The sequence below is a fragment of the Actinia tenebrosa genome, unplaced genomic scaffold, assembly GCF_029948245.1.
Source record: "Actinia tenebrosa isolate PJP-AT-01 unplaced genomic scaffold, QUT_ActTen_1.0 PGA_scaffold16__25_contigs__length_10494907, whole genome shotgun sequence".
Lineage (NCBI taxonomy): Eukaryota > Metazoa > Cnidaria > Anthozoa > Actiniaria > Actiniidae > Actinia > Actinia tenebrosa.
Window position 1 is genome coordinate 8801728 of NW_028292576.1, and position 19104 is coordinate 8820831.

At 37.5% G+C, this 19104-nt stretch overlaps 3 protein-coding genes and 1 long non-coding RNA gene across 4 annotated transcripts; 3 read left to right on the forward strand and 1 right to left on the reverse strand.

The window, feature by feature from the left end:
* Window positions 1–242: 242 nt before the first annotated feature.
* On the forward strand, window positions 243–4970 carry LOC148910726 (uncharacterized). The gene is made up of 5 exons (XM_089030988.1): window positions 243–457; window positions 1104–1282; window positions 1369–2370; window positions 2586–3588; window positions 3832–4970. The coding sequence occupies exons 1-5, from the start codon at window positions 268–270 to the stop codon at window positions 4776–4778; spliced, it is 3321 nt and encodes a 1106-aa protein (XP_088887114.1). The 5' UTR covers window positions 243–267; the 3' UTR covers window positions 4779–4970.
* Window positions 4971–6703: 1733 nt separating this feature from the next.
* LOC148910727 (uncharacterized) lies at window positions 6704–9131 on the forward strand. The gene is made up of 4 exons (XR_016119940.1): window positions 6704–6930; window positions 7219–7443; window positions 8013–8136; window positions 8861–9131. It is a non-coding gene; the product is annotated as an uncharacterized LOC148910727 (long non-coding RNA).
* On the reverse strand, window positions 8629–19041 carry LOC116306883 (uncharacterized). Its single transcript, XM_089030983.1, has 6 exons — window positions 18877–19041; window positions 18675–18806; window positions 18503–18592; window positions 10241–10380; window positions 9879–10016; window positions 8629–9089 (listed from the first exon to the last, which is right to left on the reverse strand). The coding sequence occupies exons 1-6, from the start codon at window positions 19034–19036 to the stop codon at window positions 9069–9071; spliced, it is 681 nt and encodes a 226-aa protein (XP_088887109.1). The 5' UTR covers window positions 19037–19041; the 3' UTR covers window positions 8629–9068.
* LOC148910728 (uncharacterized) lies at window positions 12171–15860 on the forward strand. The gene is made up of 3 exons (XM_089030979.1): window positions 12171–12412; window positions 12956–14014; window positions 14186–15860. Exons 1-3 carry the CDS (start codon window positions 12194–12196, stop codon window positions 15497–15499), a joined length of 2592 nt encoding a protein of 863 aa, XP_088887105.1. The 5' UTR covers window positions 12171–12193; the 3' UTR covers window positions 15500–15860.
* Window positions 19042–19104: the final 63 nt, after the last annotated feature.

The following is a 19104-nucleotide window of genomic DNA, read 5'->3' on the forward strand; positions in this document are numbered from 1 at the left end:
TTTCTCAATGTTAGAGATTCAGCTTTGGCAACTGAATCACAGTTACTTCTGGCAAGGGCAGGTAGGACGACTGGATGTTTGTGAATATTAGCCGCTCATGAATTTCTATAGATGGTTATGTACTCGCATCAATCGAGGGGAAACGGTCAAAGCTGGATCCGTTAGACATAAGAATTATGTGGTTTGTCGTTACCCTGAAACAAATCATACTTAGTTCAAACGTTATTTAAATTGTCAGGCATATTTGAAAATCCATCCGATAAGCTGATGCTAACAGTGTGTCCGCGTCACCGAGCCCAGCATGGAATAAGGTGGCGCTGCTTTAAAAAAACTTGCTCAATGCCAGTGAGTTGGGCCCAACACAAACTAAACCAGTACAGAGGCGATCGTGGTCTTACGAGCCAACAGTCAAAGGGGCTTTATCAATTAACAAATAACTTGACTCCAGTTGGGACACGTGAGTATTTTTTTATAATTTTGTATCTGCCAATAAAGGTAGTTTTGATAATAATGTTATGACATATCTTGCCATCACAGATCAAAATGAACAAAGACAAATAGAGAATCTACTACTCAATGGATACATTTTTTATTACCTTGGTTCTGCATTCATCGCCCACTTCCACTCCCAGCTACCCCTTTTACACAACACAGAATTTTGGTAGGGGTGTTCCACTGGGATTCTGAAAGGGGTACCCTGTTTATGACATAAAAACTTAAAATTGTAGACCCTGTTTATGAAAAAATATATAATTTATTGCACTGAGTTCCTGTTTCAATTGTCATGTCATCTCGTGTATCGTTTTTTTTTTTGTTTTTTTTTGTTTTTTTTTTGTTTACGACCATAATAACCAGTTTCGGTCAATACGAAAGTAGAAACCCTGAATATGACAGGAAACTCAAGACGAACTTGGAACTTGAGTGAAATTGCATACCCTGTTTACGACAAGCAGCTCGAAAAACCCTACCCTGTTCAGCGGATCATCCCCGTATAGTCCATATATGGAAGTAACACTCTTACGCTGCGGAACCATATGTCCCTACTGTTGGTAATTACGTATGTAAGCCTACTACAACTGAGTCAGAAATGTTTTGTTTTCTAGCAATCTGCAAACAATGTCGAATGCAATTAAAGTCTGAAGTTGATTTACTGCAATATCGATCCCTACCCGAGAATGAAGAAGATCCGGTCATTCAAACGTCAGATGATGAACAAAACGTTGAAGAGCCTGACATTGCTTCAAGTGAGTGTGCAACAAAAAACAGTGACGCGGGGAGTGAAGTAAGTAAATAATTTGAGAATCATCGTTCAAGATGATATCGAGTAAATAATGCTAGTGGGGTAACATGATTCAAATTCTTTTGCAGCTATTAGATGATTTGCAATATGCATTAGAGAAGCTGAACTTAGAGGAGGACCCAGCAGTGATCTTTTCAGACTCAACAGAGAGTAGTAATGGCTCCATAGACCTTTCAAAACAGAAACTCCAGAAGTTAAACGAATTTCTACGAGTGTGCAAAGGTAACGCAGAGTTTGGTTCGATTGGACAGCCCAATAAACCATGGGAAAATATGAGCCAGCGTAGCAAGAACGTCTACATCAATAGAGCCACCGAAGCCATTGTTTCTGTATTGGATGTCTTAACTCCGGGTGATGCGAATAATCTTTGGGAAGCTGTGCAGTCCTCTCACTCTGTCGATAAAGTTCTTGGCGTTTTACAACCAACCGAGAGACAGTATCTTGAAGCTTTGGCTGAAGCGTACCAAAATGCAGGAAGCTGGGATACCAAACGCAACGTTCTTGCAATCATGAGTGACCTGGTGACATTTTGTCAGATTCAAAAGTTTATTCCCGGCCTGACTAAGTATCGTTTTCAGGCAGCAAGAATGCACATTCTGAAGCATGGTCGGGGTACCCCTGTTCTTAAAGAGAAAAGTCCTCGAATTAGAATCGATCCAAACCAGCTTGATCATTTCCTGTCCTTTATAACAAGCAGCCATGTCGTACAGGATCTTCCCTTCGGTCAACGTTACTTGCACTTATCGAATGGTCAGGTTTTAGAGACTCCCAATGTCATACGACTTATGATTCCTCAGAGGATCATAAATCAGTATACCCAGTTCTGTAATGAAAGTAATGTGAAAGTTCTAAGTCCATCTACCATGTACCGAATACTCTCGGTTTGCACTGCCACAGTGCGAAAATCCCTCCAAGGTCTAGATTACCTTTCAGCAGATGGAGCAAAAGGCTTTGATGACTTGACTATCCTTATCAATCAACTTGCTGATTATGGCCAAGACAAAGCCTGGATCAAAAACTGCGAAGGAATGCTAAAAATAGGAAAGCAGTATATAAAAAACGACTACAAGGTTCGTAATCATAACAAAACAAAACCGTATTCAGTACCACAGCGCATTGAAAAAATTAAGATCTTTTTTATCTCTTTATTCAAGCTCATTTTTAGATTTAAAAAAAAAACGTTTTCTTGCAAAAGGAGAAAGGGCAAGAACCCAAAACCACACAAAACGACCAAAAGAACGTGAAATGTGTGATTTTATTATTAAACGATATGAATTTATTATAGGTTCACATATCAGAGAAATCTCAAGTGAAAGATCACTGTACTGTTTACGCACTCAACGACCCAAATGAAAAGAAGTTGTGTTCATCATGTAGCGATCACCAACATGACCTTAGTTGCTCTTCTTGTGAGGAACTAAAAACTGTCCTTTCTTCAATCAAGAACGCAGTGGCAAACGTTTCGAAGCGTCTAGGAAACGAAAAGGGCGATGATATGATGTTTTCTTGTCAACAGGCAATACAGGCTATAGATAATTGGAAATCCCACCAACTTCGATCATTGAGACAAGACAAATCACGAATCGACATGATAAATGAATTAGATGAGAGTACAGTGTTGATCACCCAAGACTGGGCGATGAAATTTCTTCCCCAGAAGTATCGAGAAACTCAGACCGATTGGTTCGGAAAGAGAGGGATTAGTTGGCACATATCTGTAGTGGTCAGAAGAACAGCAGCAGGACAGCTCCAGCACCAAGCATTTGTACACATTGCAAAAAACTGTAGCCAAGACAGCGATGACGTGGTGTCTATCATGGAACACACCCAGAGGCAACTCAAAAGTGAGCATCCTGAAATCACTGGCGCTGTGTACAAGCAAGACAACGCGGGGTGTTATCACAGTGCAGCTATGATAACTGCCTGTCACTTCATGCAGAAAGAGACCGGAATTAGAGTTAAGCGTATTGATTTTAGCGATCCTCAAGGAGGGAAAGGCTCTTGTGATCGTAAGGCCGCAACGATCAAAGCACACGTTCGTCGTTACATTAACGAAGGACACGATGTTTGCAATGCAGAAGCCTTAAAGGAAGCCATTCTTTCCCATGGTGGTGTGCGTGGTGTTAGAGTTGCTGTGATTGACGCTGCTGGCTTACAAACAATCCAGGGAATTAAACTAGTTGGGATTAACTCCTTTAATAATTTCAAGTACAGCAAAGATAAGCTTACGATATGGAAAGCCTATGACATTGGTAAAGGGAAATCTCTTGACTGGGCTACACAAAAAGGTAATTAATGAATTTTTATCTAAGCCCTCCTTATTTATTGTTTTTAATATTACGATCATTATATATGTTATCGTTTTTGTTTTTTCCCACAACGAAAATGATAAACTGGTAGTGAAAAGGGGAGAAAAAAAATTACGAAAAAAAGAATGTAAGAAAAAACAAGAACATGAAGAGAGAGAGAGAGAGAGAATTAATAAATAAGAACTAATCAATATATCTTTTTTTTTTTTTTTTTTTTGTTAGATCTTCGAAGCCCTTCCTTTGCAAAGTTTATCGAATCTTTTTCAGAAGGGTATTTTGTTGAAATCATTCAACGACCGGAGAGTGTGGAGGCCCAAGAAAGTAGAGATAACGAAAAAGATAAAGTGGAAGACGACGTGGAAGACAGTGAAGGATCAACCGCAAAACTTTTCGCCTGCCCTAAAGATGGCTGCGTTAAAGAGTACAAGAGATATAGTTCTCTTGAAAACCACATCCAATATGGTGAATGTAAGCGTGTTCAAGAGAGAGAGAGCTTAATGGATAAGGCCAAGATTATTTACCGAGAAAAATTACTTTATGGTGCTGATAGTGTCCCAGATATGTCCAGCTCGATGCTCTACACCTCACCTGCAGATGACTGTCTACCAATGGGCTGGGCTTTGAAAAGATCTAAAAAGACATCGCGATTCAGTGACCGACAGAAACTTTATCTTAACGACAAGTTTTTAATAGGACAGGCAACTGGCCACAAAATTGACGCAGGGACTGTATCGCGCGACATGAGATATGCTAAAGACAGCAATGGCAACAGGCTGTTCACGATTGATGAGTTCTTAACACCACAGCAAATACAATCGTATTTCAGTAGAACAGCTGCAAAGCTGAAGGGCGTACCAGTAGATACCCTAGCTACTGATGCAGCGGAAGAGCAATTCGCTGCAGCTACAGAGGAAGAAGGCTATCAATCGACGCGAGAGGAAGTCATCCAGCAATGTGGGCTTCTACATCCCATTACATACGAGACCTACAATCTTTGTCGGCTTAACAAGTCTAATGGGCTTAAACAATTAAGTATTAACGTGCTTGCTAGCATTTGTGAGTATTTTGATATAGATACGGATAACATCACCAGTCGTCGAAAGGCCCCTTATATCGATCTTTTAAGGACAACTTTACAGTCGTGTTCTTGTGTACTGGGATCCGTTTGATTGATTCATGGTCAGAATCATAAAGAAAATCAGTATACAGCCAAGACCGCTATTATTATTTTATAGATCTTGCGCTTGGGTTTCCTGTGTGTAACGCAATATCGTGTTATTTGTTTGTAGTTCCGATCGCGGCAAATATATAAACTCTCGCTATCGAAAATCGCGCGCCAAATGAATGGAATCTATCTTGTATTTTTGGTAAGTTCTAATTAACTGCTAAATAATTATAAAATTAATGTTTAAATTCCTAAGAATTGCGTGTAGCGAGATGGAAAATCAAATGAGTTTCGTTCGTTTAACTTTGTTAGAAAATTTTACTATTTCCAGTGTGAAATGAGTTGCTCCAGTTTAAAATATAATTTTTAATTTCTCACAAAATGCAACTCGAATGTGTTAAAGGTTATAAGAAATGATTTTGCTAGTCAGTTTTGATGATCTAAGTCATTCTATGGGCAAAGGGATTTTTTCACTACACTGAAGACGCGAGTTTGCGTGACATAACAATACCGTAACGCGTGGATGTTTGAGATTATGAGCCTTTCAATTTTCGACTCTCTGAATCCTGTTTTCAACTGGCCCCAAAATTTTATTTTACATTTCGAAAGAAGACATGCCCTTCGTTGTTCCAGAAGTATTTTTTTGTCCTGGATCGACATACCAGTGGAGATATTTTAGTGTGAAGTTGGCTTATTTTTGCTCTTCTTGAATTTGCTTCAAAATCGAAAAAACTCAAAAATCTGTAAAATATTCCACGTATTACATATTTATCAAGAAAACTAATAAAATGTAGAAAAATGCCTATACTTTCTATGTATCAACTTTAAAAGTGCATAGCGTTTGAGATTGATATAGAAATGAGCTTGGGTTGAGAGGTAGTATTCCAACCCCAAAAGTCGCCCTAAAACGGCGAAAATCAAAATTGCCTCCGTTCATAAAAAATAACGTCCCAATAAGCCTTTGAGTTATTTTGTGTTTAATAGTAGCCCAAATGCTATGATCTGGCAAAGTTTGAAGAATTTTGATTTTTCAAGGTCTGCTCACGTTGTTTGGTTTTTAGGGACTAGCCCTCTTATGAGCACTAAAGGGTAAATAAATTGATCATTAATCATCCTCAATAATATCCTCATCGCCATCCTCTGATCTCTGATTATCATCATAAAGATAATCATCAATTATCATTATTGTTAACATCATACACATCATAGCTTATATGGCATCAAACTTGAATAATAAAAGGCCGTTCAAGCAATTTATAGATTAATAAAGGCCGGTTTAGACGGTTCGATTTTCGCCTACAACTATCGTATATAACACGCTCGTGCCATCCTACAACTCGAGTCGTAGCGTGTAAATCAAGCCTATAACTCGCCTACGACAGACGCGAGCGTGTTGTATACGATAGTTGTAGGCGAAAATCGAACCGTCTAAACCGGCTTTAATTTATTGCTCAATAAATTTATCATCATTCATGATAATGAAATGTCACCGTCATCATCCCAATCGTCATCAGCAAGCTTTTAAAATAAAGTGCCATTCATAACTTTATTGTGGAGTCTATCAATTTAAGCTAATTAAGGACTACTTTACTTTTTACTTTTAACTTCCTCAGTTATTGGAAATGGTTCATCACTTCAATCGGCTTTTTTTCAAATGAAAGCAAGCGCGATAATCTACGACGGAAAAATAGTCAATCTTATTTAAAATTTGAGTAGCTATTTTTAATCAGGGATAAAGAAAGTAGGCCTGAAATTTCATCAAGTCAGTCAGTCATGAATATGCTTAGCTACAGGGTCATGACAGTTTTCTGACATTTTCGCCCTAGCTGACAGCAGGGTTCGTGCTGAGGTAACCACTTAAAATCCAAGGAGTATACAAGGACCCAAAAATGAATTTTCAATGAGTATGTTCAGCTAACTATGCCAAGGTTTTACACGGTGGTTGCACATGGCTGACTTTCAGATTTTCCGATATTTCTCAGTGACTAGATCTATTTCAGAACCATGCAAGTAATGATCAAAGCAAAAATCCAAGGAGTTTTCAAGGAGTTTCGCTAACATCGTAAAATTCAAGAACTTTTCAATTGCCCTTGAAAACGTGAATTAAATTCAAGGAGTTTCAAGGAGTTTAGGAGTAGAACGAATCCTGTGACAGGGTACGTACGTGGGTAGATCAAATTAAATACAAAAATCAGCAAATTAAATCCCTAGACTTGGTGAAAACTCGTACGATTTTACTCTTATGATTTGCGTTCTTCAGGTTATTTGATCTTTTTGTTTTTCCTACTAGTTTTAATAAATTACTTTTGGGGGTTAATTTCGATCGTTGACACCATGCTATACATGACTTATAATATAGTAACACCTGATCTTAGTATGTGGCCATGGTGTAGCAATGACTTACGAAATATCTATTCTTGTGAAACATATAAATGAAAGTACAGATCGATCACTCACTCACCGCATGACTCGTCGTGGAAAGATCGAGCAAGCCTAACATCACGAAATAACGATATATCTGACCCCAGACTTGCTAAATTCAGTTAGCTGCTGTCCAAAGTTAGCCTCGAAAATGAAAAATTTGGAACTCGTGGTTTTGGGACTGATCTGTGTTGGTTTTGTGATTGATAGCGTCAACTCCTTCCCGTCATCGCAAGTTAACAATAAAGGTAAAACCAGACTATACGAGAATTTAAAACCCAAAATGTTGAGAATGATATGGTTGGTAATAATGATACTAAGTATTATAGCAGTCTTGTCGACCCTGACTGGTTGGCTAAACCACTCGTAAGACGAAACCCTTCTCACTATTTTTAAAATCCCAGATGTGTAAACGAAATAGGTATATATGATACTAAAAATCTCGCTCTTTCAGTAGCACGGAAGGAATAATTTTTTTCCTTTGTCAGTAAGAAATTTGAGGCGCACTGTGAATTTGCACTGAAACATAAAGTGCGGAATAGAAAAAAAAAAACAACAATTTATTAGTATTTACGATTATTAACTTTGGATATGTGATACTGCTCAATTGGCAACTATTTGTATTCGCCAACTGCAATACATTTTTCTCCCAGAAATATTTTTCATTTGCCCACTGATTTCTGTTTTTACCGCAAATTCAATTACTATATTACTGTTATTGTTTTGATTTCTAATATTCTCTGATGGTACGGCATTTCTATACACACAGTCCTACATATGATGCTACTACTAATGAAACATTGTTTTCCCTTTGAAGACGGTTTCCACTTCAATAGGAATCTGAATGACAGGTTTGGCGCACCTCTGATAGATGGACATAAAAACAACAGGAAGAAATCTTACGAGTTGAATGACTGTAATGCCTGCTGTTCACACCCAACGTAAGGGACTATGCATATTAAAAGTGGCAAAGGATTTTGAAAAAGAAGGGGTCTGGGGCATTATAGCTTGCGTAGCCAGGCGTTCCTTATGAGTTTTGGGAAGGCTCACAAGGAACACTTGGCTACGCAGGCTAGGGGCATTATCAATAAACACTATTAAAAGGTGAAGTATAAAGTCATCCCTCTTGGATACAGCTGCACAGTTTTTTAAACAGAAGAGATAACTAGCTAAAAACTGGTGTGAGCTGTGTCGGCGTTTCTAATGAAATTTTACACCGTGAAAAGATGAAAAAACTTACTGACGTTTCGGACGCTAGTCCTTAGTCGGAGTAAAAGAGAAAGAGGTGGTAGAAAGGAGTGTTTATATACTGAGAACAAAACAAAAGAAACCAATGAGAACAAGGTGGGCAAGGAAACGAAAGAAACAAATAATTTAAAAATAATTTACCGTTTCAGGTCAATGTAGGAAATATTTATAAATTGGACCACATATACGAAATTCTAAGTTTTATTGAATTATCAGATTTAAATTGATTGCTTATGTGGTTTCCGCTTAAATAAACACATCGTACGATAGACCTTACTGGCCTGTGGTAAGCAAAGGGGATGTGGGCAATTTAGCAGAAAAGAGTAGTAGTTCGGAATTCTTCTGATAAGGAAAAGTTAAAGAAAGCAATTTGCTTTAATTAGTAATGATAATATTGTTCTTCTTCTAATTTTTCAGATGCTGGTTTCACAACAACAAGAAATGCAACTGCCTATAAGTGCCTTGAAAAGCCATTGAAAACAGCAAATAAAGTATCCAGTTGTTAGATAATATGTAATTCAGAATGGATTTTTCTTTTCAGTAAGAAAATTTATCTAGACCACATCTTTCAAATATTCATTTATTTATTTATTTACATGCGGCAAACATCAGAAGGAGTTAACTGTCATCTGTTGGAGGTGAAAATCTGGATATAAGAGAAACAACAATAAAAACAATTAAAAGGGTTGTTTTTTTATGTATGAAATATTCAAGTTCCTGTCATTAAAGCTAAACTCTCTTACACTATAATGCTCTCAGCATGGTAAGGAATCAAAGATGGCCTAATTTACAACTTTGATTGGGTATCAATCAGGAAGGAAAATTACAGAACCAACATGCTACCCAAAGAGGGAAGTGCGAACGGGACTCGAGGCCCCATGCTAGGCATTTCCTTTTGACTAACATAGCAGTAGTATGCTTGCCTCTCACCTTTAGGGTTTGATTCCTGGATAATTTCTGTGTCACATGTGAGTAGAGTTTGTTAGGTCTCTCCCTTGAGTCAAGGGTTTTTCTCCTGGGTCTAAATTGGGTTTGATTCCTGGACTCAGCATCACATGTGAGTAGAGTTTGTAAGGTCTCTCCCTTGATTCGAGGGTTTTTCTCCTGGGTCTAAATTGGGTTTGATTCCTAGACTCAGCATCAAATGTGAGTAGAGTTTGTTGGGTCTCTCCCTTGATTCGAGGGTTTTTCTCCTGGGTCTAAATTGGGTTTGATTCCTGGACTCAGCATCACATGTGAGTAGAGTTTGTTAAGCCTGTCTCTTGATTCAAGAGTTTTTCTGTGCATTTTATTTTTTTTCTTTCACCCCAAAATCTAACAAGCTAATCCAATTCCAAGTCAATCTGTTGTAAGTTATGTCCTGACTTTGATCATCCCAAAGGTTTTTCACATTGTGTATTTATTTGTTTATGTACTGGTGATAGATAATTCTCACCTTACTAAGGAGATTAGCATTGATTTTATTTGTATTTTGACTTGGTTTGCTTTTCTTTTTCTCCGGTTCCGATGTTGTAGGAGCATCATCTATTACTCTGTGTTGTTTGAAAGTTCTGATATTCTTTTCAGGGACTACCTGTAATGATTATAAAAAGCAAGACTTCTCAGACACTGGATATGTAGTGCTCTTCCTTATACATCACCAACAATTTATAGGAAAAATAGAAAAACTCAATATTTCTATGAGCTACTGGGCCTGGTTTTATCCATCAGATAAGCCTATCTACCCTTCATGTACAACCGGGCCCTGGAGAACAGTTTTTATTTCGTAATTAATGCCAGAATAATTATCATTCTCACCTCATCATGTTTTCTCTTTCTCTGTTCCATGGCTTCAAATCCTTTTCCTTTTTCAACGCTCTCAATATAAAAATTGGCATCTTTCTTTGCCTGCGATATCTCTGTTCTCATCCTTTGTTCTCTGGTTGCCTTTTCATAAGCTGTTGAATTGTTTAAGAGAGGATGTCAGCAAAAATCGACCAAAATCAAATTTTGCCGGCAACAGCCAAAACATCGAATTCGTTCATATTTTGGTATTAGGAAGACCTTGATGCGATATAAACCGTGGTATACTTCATTTGCCAAAATATCGCTTTATTTCCGAGAAAAACGAGAAAAACAAATTCGTGCATAATTGACTCTCTGAGAGAGTCAAAATATACTCCAACTTTGGGGGCCTCGCGCGCCTTTGCAAAAATATCTACAGACTCAATCTTGGGAAATTATTTGGGATAGTGTTTTAACATTAAAAAGATGGAATTTCACGGTGTTCGAATAAATTCATAGTGGCGAAAAATATTTATTCACCAGGGTACTTTGACTTCGCGTCAAAAATGAGGAATTTTCAAAAAATGATTTATCCGTGTGCTAAATAAAATAAAACGTTGATATTAAGAAATTGAAAAGCTAAAATAATGTTCTAATCGTGGGTGAAGTCATTTTTGGGGGTTTTTGTTCTGCGATGAGAAATAAAGTCTAAAAGTTACAGAAATTTTGAAGAGCTCAGACGGTCGGCCAAATCAAAGCGATTGACAAATTTGCATAACTTTTTGGATTTTTAAATCTTAATTTGGCTAAGTATCATAAAAACATCATCAGCATGCAAGTTCAATGTAATATAATGACAAATACCGCAAGAATTTCGTTTTTACATTTGATTTTACCTAGAATTTAACAACAATTTATGCCCGGGAACTTCTGTTTACAATCATTTAGTGACTGAGCGGCAGGGCTGAAATGTGTAACGCGACAGATTTAGTTTTTGCAATTTAAAAATAAAGTCTTTTTCTTTTCAATTTCAGAGAAATAAAAGTATTTATTTGTTTGTTTGTCTCTTTAATTTTTCAAGAGAAATCGAAAAATGATTCAACCCCCGTTTCAATGACTTTTTTCGAGTGGGAAATTGATTACAATACAAAAACTAACTTCAGGGGAGACTTTGATAGATGACTGACACATGAAATTAAATTGCCGCAATTCTTTTGTATAATGCCGCAAACAACATCCATTCTTCAGTCATTAACGCTTTTATCCACGTTATGATTTGCTAACTTTATTTCCATGGAAGTTTGTTGCTCCTTTAAATCGATTATTGGTGGATTATGTGGTTATAGCAGAAAAGATAGGACGCAAGATGCTCTCGTTGTTCCCTTGCTTTCATGCACTAAGGATATAGCTCGACACAAGACTTTGTTTGGTTTCTCTGGATTTGAAAGTGAATTCGATTTGATTCTTGGTCGTGCAGGACAGTTCAGACGACCAAAAGAAATAAATGATTGGACGATATGTCCCCATCATCGCTCAATTCTTGGACTAGGGTGGACAAGGGGCTCTAGTACTAGATGTAGAGTTCCCGCATCGATCTCAAATCATGGCCAATCAAAATCGAAGTGGCCAAAGAGCGACAAGGGCATTGGAAAAGACGAGTCGGAATTGATATTCAAGAAAACAGGAACTTTTATTCCATCTGGAGCAGGCAACGTTTTTGCATGCTTATGATTTCTTCTCAAAACGCATGTTTCTATATCAGTCCCGTTAGCAGGGCCGTAACTAAGGGGGGGAGGGTGCAGGGTGCACGTGCACCCCCCCCCCCCCAAATAAAAGGTTAAGGTCCGCTCATCCATCTCCTTTTTTTTTTTTTTTTTTTTTTTTTGTGGTTCTGCTTTCTTCTGGTTACCTTATTATTATTATTTTATTTTTATTATTTATTTTTGTTCTGCTTTCTTAAAAGAAACGATCAATGGTCCGATTTTCATGCACCCTCCCTGTAAAAGTTCTGGTTACGGCCCTGGAAGTAGTATTTTAAGTCGTAGTGTGCATTGTTTGGCAGGTATCTGCGTGAGTTGCAGGAAAAAAATAAGAGAGATGGTCAGTAATATTGACACACAGAAATCTAGAAGTTCGTTTGTAGATGAGGAATGCATTGACGCGGAAACAGAGACACTCGAAAAACTAAAGCATTTGAGAATAGAGGTAGGTCTGCCAATCTAAGCCTTTATTTAAAAAGGTGCTAAAATAATCCAATCCATCCTTCTCATTCCATCTATTGTATATCCAACCAACCAACCAACCATCCATCTATCCAATCTCATTCCATCCATTCTTCTATATCTTCTATATTCCTTTTATATTCCATCCATTCTTCTATATCCCATCTATTCCATTCCCTTCATCACATTCCAGTCTATCCATCCATTTCAGCCAATCCTCCATACATCCATCCCTCCATCCAACCGTCTATCTCAGACCCGCATCAAGGAACGCAGCAAGGCCCACAGCTTAGAAATATGGGAAGGGGAGAGGGGGAAGGTGGGAGACAAAACAACTTTTTTTCCGGAAGACCATAATATACTCGCCTAATATACTCAACTTTGCCTTGTACCTTTTTTTTAAAAAATAGAAGAAGCTGAGTGGGGGGTGGACCTGAATTTATCACATTCCATGCACCCTTATTCCAATTTATTCATACACCCACTTAAAAAATATAAAGATTTATATTTCTTTTCCCGGTTTTAGGAAAAGAGGAGTAAAGAGCAAAACGAAGAAGAAGAAAAAGAAGAGGAGGTGTTCTTTAAACAGCCATTACCTTTAAGTCCAACAAATATTTCAATGTCTTCTACGTGGACGAATACGCCAGTGAGTCAATATCACGAAGAGGACATTTCTAGTGTAACTGTTGACGGTTCTTTTCTTTTCGATTTGTCACCAAGAGAAAAACTCAATGCTTATTTAGCATCAAGAGATGTTAGTCCTGTCCGCTTTGTGCTAGCAACCCCATGGGACGAGGCATCTGAACGCTCGAGACGTTATTACAAAAGAAAAGGAAAACAAGTGGTTGCTTCATGCTTAGAGGAAGTTGCTCCTGGGCAGTCCGACAAGATCTTTGATTCTTTAGCAAAATCCAATCTTAAACATGGCGATACTACTTTTGATTTTTCATTGATGGAAGCCCTTTGTGAATGTTACAATAATGCCAATCATTGGAGCACTAGAAGACAGATCCTCTCCCTTATGGCAGATAAAGTAAGCTTCAATGATTTAAAGAGATGGATACCCGACATATCGATGTACCGCCTTAAAATAGCACGGCATCATCGTTTACTTCATGGTCGAGGTTCTGTTCTCTCGCCCGTAAAGAATACGCGCATGTATATAAAACCCGAGAAACTAGAGCACTTTTTGACATTCATTACGAGCTCTCACATAGTTCAAGATTTACCTTTCGGAGAAAGAGTACTCAAGTTGTCGTCAGGCTGTGAGCTAAAAGTTCCAAATGTGGTTCGAACTCTCATACCGGAACAAATAATACGTCAATACCAAAGTTACTGCTCGGAAACAGGTTTTGACCCAGTAAGCCGTAGCACATTGCTCAGGATCCTCAGTGCCTGCTCTGCGTCCGTCCGCAAATCCCTTCAAGGGCTGGACTATTTTTCAGCAAATGGAGCCCAGTCCTTTGATGATCTAGAAGACGTGGTGGAGACACTTGGGGATAGTTATGGAAAGGGACTAACGTGGGCGAACATGACTAATGAAAAGCTAAAACAAGCGAAACGATACCTTAAAAGCGATTATAAGGTAAAACTGAATTTTAAAACTCAAGTATTAAAGCTAACACCACAACAAACACAAGAAAACTGACAAGACAAAAAACAAACAAACAAACAAACAAACAAAAAATGAAAAAAGAAAGACAAGAAGTTAATGCATTTTCCTCCTCCTGACGACTATCTTTTTATTTTATTTTAGGTGCATGTTTCAAAAAACTCGGTGGTTGCCGATCACTGCAGAGTGTTCGCTCTCAGTTCCCCTGACGACCCCTGCTTCGAAAAGTGTTGTGATCACGAACATAATCTAAAATGTGATAGATGCAGCATCTTCCCTAGTGCTCTTGAAGAAATACGTTCAGCCATTAAAGGCGTTGACTGCTCATTAGAAGAAAGAGAAGAGATGGAGTATACCATAGATCAATCCGCTCAAAATATCGATGCGTGGAAAGCTCATCTTCTTCGAACCATCAACCAGGATACCGCAAAACATGAAATATTGAAAAATATGGATGATCAATCAGTGGTTCTTGTATCTGATTGGGCCATGAAATTCGTACCGCGAAAGTTTCGCGAAAGCCAAAGAGATTGGTTTGGAAAGCGCGGGATTTCCTGGCACCTTACAGTTGCTGTAACGAAACCAAAGGATAATGACATAAACATGTTGACTTTTGTTCATGTTTTTGAAAGCTGTACTCAGGATAGTCCCACAGTCTTGGCTATTTTCGATGATGTCCTCCAGCAACTCAAGAGTATTTTATCAAGTGTAAAGTTTGTCTACATGAAACAAGATAACGCTGGATGCTATCATTCGGCACCAACTATGCTTGCTATAAAGCACATTGCTACGAAACACGGAATCTGCCTTTCTCGGATCGACTTTTCGGATCCACAAGGAGGGAAAGGCGCATGTGATCGAAAGGCCGCGAACATCAAAAATCACATGAAAAGATATTTGGACTCAGGCCATGATATCGAAACAGCCAAACAAATGAAACAAGCAATTGAGTCATCTGGAGGCATACCGGGCGTAACAGTGACTTTGTGTGGCCCACAATCTACATCAGGCTTCAAATCTGTCAAATTTGATGGAATTAGCTATATTAACAATATCCAATACAGCGAAGAGGGAATGAAAATGTGGAGAGCCTATGAGATTGGTCCTGGGAAATCCATCAATTGGAATGACCTAAGTCTCCCAACCGGCATACCCAAACTAAACAAAACGTCGGATGATAATAGCAACAAAATCTTATTTGTTCCTGTAAAACCCCGAAAAGGCCCAAAAAGTTCAAAATTAGAGAGCAAAGATGATGCCAGTGACGATGATGATGAAGGTAATAGCATTGATGATTGTTATGATAATGATGATGACAATGATGATGGCGATGCTGGTGGTAATGCTGATTGTGGCAAAGGCGACGCTGAGGATCTACAGGCAGATGCTGATAAAAAGCTGTTCTGTTGTCCAGAGGAGGGCTGTACAAAGTCGTTTCAGCGGGTATTCTTCACTTGAAAAACATCTGGACATTGGAAAACACAAGTATTCCCTTGAACTTCAGACATTTTATGACAAATCAATGATAGGTTACGCCTCAAAACTCGAAAAGGGGATGAGTGAAGTTCCAACATTCCCTCAGCCAGACACGCTTGAATCAGAAAATAGTATGGCAGATTCAGTACTTCCGATGGGTTGGGCCTTGAAGTCTACAGGAAAGAGGAAAAGGTTTACTGAAACCCAAAAAAACTATCTCATGGAAGTCTTTAAAAATGGTGAATTAACTGGGCAAAAAGCAGATCCACGAACTGTATCTAAGTCAATGAGAAAAGCCAAAAATGCTGATGGCTCTTGCATGTTCCGGAAAGAGGATTTTCTATCTTCTCGGCAAATTTCAAATTTTTTTTCTCGCTTAGCAAAAGCAAAAAATCTAGACTCTTATGAAAAAGATGTAATGGGAGGAAATGTTGGAGAAATTGTGAACAGAGATGTGCAAGAACTGACGGATGAAGTGATGAATGCAATTACTCTTCAACACCCAATAATGTATCACACTTACGACATCTGCAAAATGTCTTCACAATCAAAACTTCCAAGATTCTCTATTGCCATGCTGAAAGATATTTGTGCTGCTTTCGAACTTGATATATCCAGTATTACAGTCAATCGCAAAATGCCGTACATCGATATTCTCAATGAACTTGTCAGGCAATGTAGTTGTGCAAGCAGTACATAAAACTATAGTCCAGCCTTGTAGCCGGTTTATTTCGAAAGCAGGTATAGTCCGCGCTTTAGAAGTCGAATCAATTATATGGTTACTTAATTGTCGTATACTTAACTATGATATGCCTGGTTGAATCAGATTTCTGTGATTGCTGTATTTATATATACAAATACAGCAATATGTAGAGACTTTAACTAAAATAATGATAAATCAAGTTTTTTCTAGTATACTCGATAAGAGTATTGCTTGAAAAAATATAGGCAGATGATAGTGACAAAATTGCTGCAAACGTCAATTTTTTCCGATTGATAAAACAACGGTTAAAGTCTGTTGTGAAGAATTATTCAACTCGGAACTTGTCTCAGATCTAGGACTGGGACTATGCGTTTAGGATTATGATCACAAGCCGGTTGAATCCGATTTAAACGGTTTGATTGCCTTCGATCTCTCATTCAGATTCTCACTCGAAAAAAGTCGATTTTCGATTTCTCTTGAAAAATTAAAGAGACAAACAAACAAATAAATACTTTTATTTCTCTGAAATTGAAAAGAAAAAGACTTTATTTTTAAATTGCAAAAACTAAATCTGTCGCGTTACACATTTCAGCCCTGCCGCTCAGTCACTAAATGATTGTAAACAGAAGTTCCCGGGCATAAATTGTTGTTAAATTCTAGGTAAAATCAAATGTAAAAACGAAATTCTTGCGGTATTTGTCATTATATTACATTGAACTTGTATGCTGATGATGTTTTTATGATACTTAGCCAAATTAAGATTTAAAAATCCAAAAAGTTATGCAAATTTGTCAATCGCTTTGATTTGGCCGACTGTCTGAGCTCTTCAAAATTTCTGTAACTTTTAGACTTTATTTCTCATCGCAGAACAAAAACCCCCAAAAATGACTTCACCCACGATTAGAACATTATTTTAGCTTTTCAATTTCTTAATATCAACGTTTTATTTTATTTAGCACACGGATAAATCATTTTTTGAAAATTCCTCATTTTTGACGCGAAGTCAAAGTACCCTGGTGAATAAATATTTTTCGCCACTATGAATTTATTCGAACACCGTGAAATTCCATCTTTTTAATGTTAAAACACTATCCCAAATAATTTCCCAAGATTGAGTCTGTAGATATTTTTGCAAAGGCGCGCGAGGCCCCCAAAGTTGGAGTATATTTTGACTCTCTCAGAGAGTCAATTATGCACGAATTTGTTTTTCTCGTTTTTCTCGGAAATAAAGCGATATTTTGGCAAATGAAGTATACCACGGTTTATATCGCATCAAGGTCTTCCTAATACCAAAATATGAGCGAATTCGATTTTTCGGCTGTTGCCGGCGTATGGTCGATTTTTGCTGACATCCTCTCTTAAGAACAATTTTATGAATGGTTAAACTCAAATTATTGAACTTCCATGTAAAAATGCAGTCCAGTTTTGAAACTATGTGCTCTAGTGTCTTGCTTTGATGTATTCCTGGACTGAACATTGCATGAGAGTAATGCTTCTCCCTTGATCATATGGTTGTTCTCTGGGTTCTTTTTCCCCCCTCACTCCTCCAAAACTTAAAGTGCTTATAAGCCTTTACACAATATTTTCAGAATTGATTCTTTAAATAGTGAATAGTTGATTGTGAAAATAATTCGTCATTTGAACATCGGGTCTTTGAGATACGAAGGTTTATATTTCCAATATGTTAATGATTATGACGTAACATAAGGGATGTGAGTTATTTTGTGGCAATTTTTAATATTGAACGCTGGACAATTTTCGAAAACAAATTTGTAAGAACCTTTACATGAGTCACGAGTAAAAGGGAGATGCTTTTAAAATACTGTATTCCAGAATGAGTGCAGTGCTGTATATTAAATGATCCCTTATGTTACGTCATAGTCATTAACATATTGGGAATATAAACCTTCGTATCTCAAAAACCCGACATTCAAATGACGAAATATTTTCAAATCAATTATTCACTATCTAAAGAATCAATTCTGAAGATATTGTGCAAAGGCTTATAAGCACTTTAACAAGCTACAGTAAATCTCAATTTAATCTAAGTATGAGTAAGTATGATGTACATGTACTTAGATCGACCAGCCCAGAGATTATTTCAGAATTTGATTGGTGAGTTATATATATTAGCCATACCTTGACGTAGAGTAGATCAGCCCAAAGGTCGTTACAGGGTTTGATTTGTTAGTTTGTCATGCCCTGACTTTGATCAGCCCATAAGTTGGTTCAGGGTATTGATATGAAATTTGATGGGTATATGAGCTTATATACTTGCTTACCAATCTGTTCACTAAGTTGTGACCACAAGAACCTTGGTAGATATTTGATATTCCAGATATCATCATGATAGAAACTCTTTTTCTTTCCGCCTTTTAACCAGTAAAACAAACAAAACCATAAATACGTTTTGACTAAAAAAAGACATACACTACTCTATACTTTTTCACCTACCAATGATTGTGTTATTAAGGGAATTAGCGACTTGTTTGGCTATTTTTTTGTTTTTAAACTCAACCCATCCTTCTGTAAAAGCTTTCCTTCCACTTCCTCCAAATTTCTTTCTCTTTTTTCTGACAGATTCATCTACAAAACACGAACAAATTTTTATAACACGTTCTTGAGAATTCAAAACATTTAGAACCATTTTTCAAACCTTCAGGCTGAAGAAAAAGCCTTCCAACTTCGCCATATTGAGAGAATATATATCTAACTTTAGATGGCTTCATAAATGGTGGCAATCTACTCAAGTAAATAATCCCTGGTTTGATTTCTTTAATCTTTTTCTTCTTTACTTGCTTCTCTGTGTCAGCCATCTTGAAATTACTTGCCGAGAGAGAACTGGAACCTAAACCACAGGAAACCCAAACGGCTGTTCCAATAT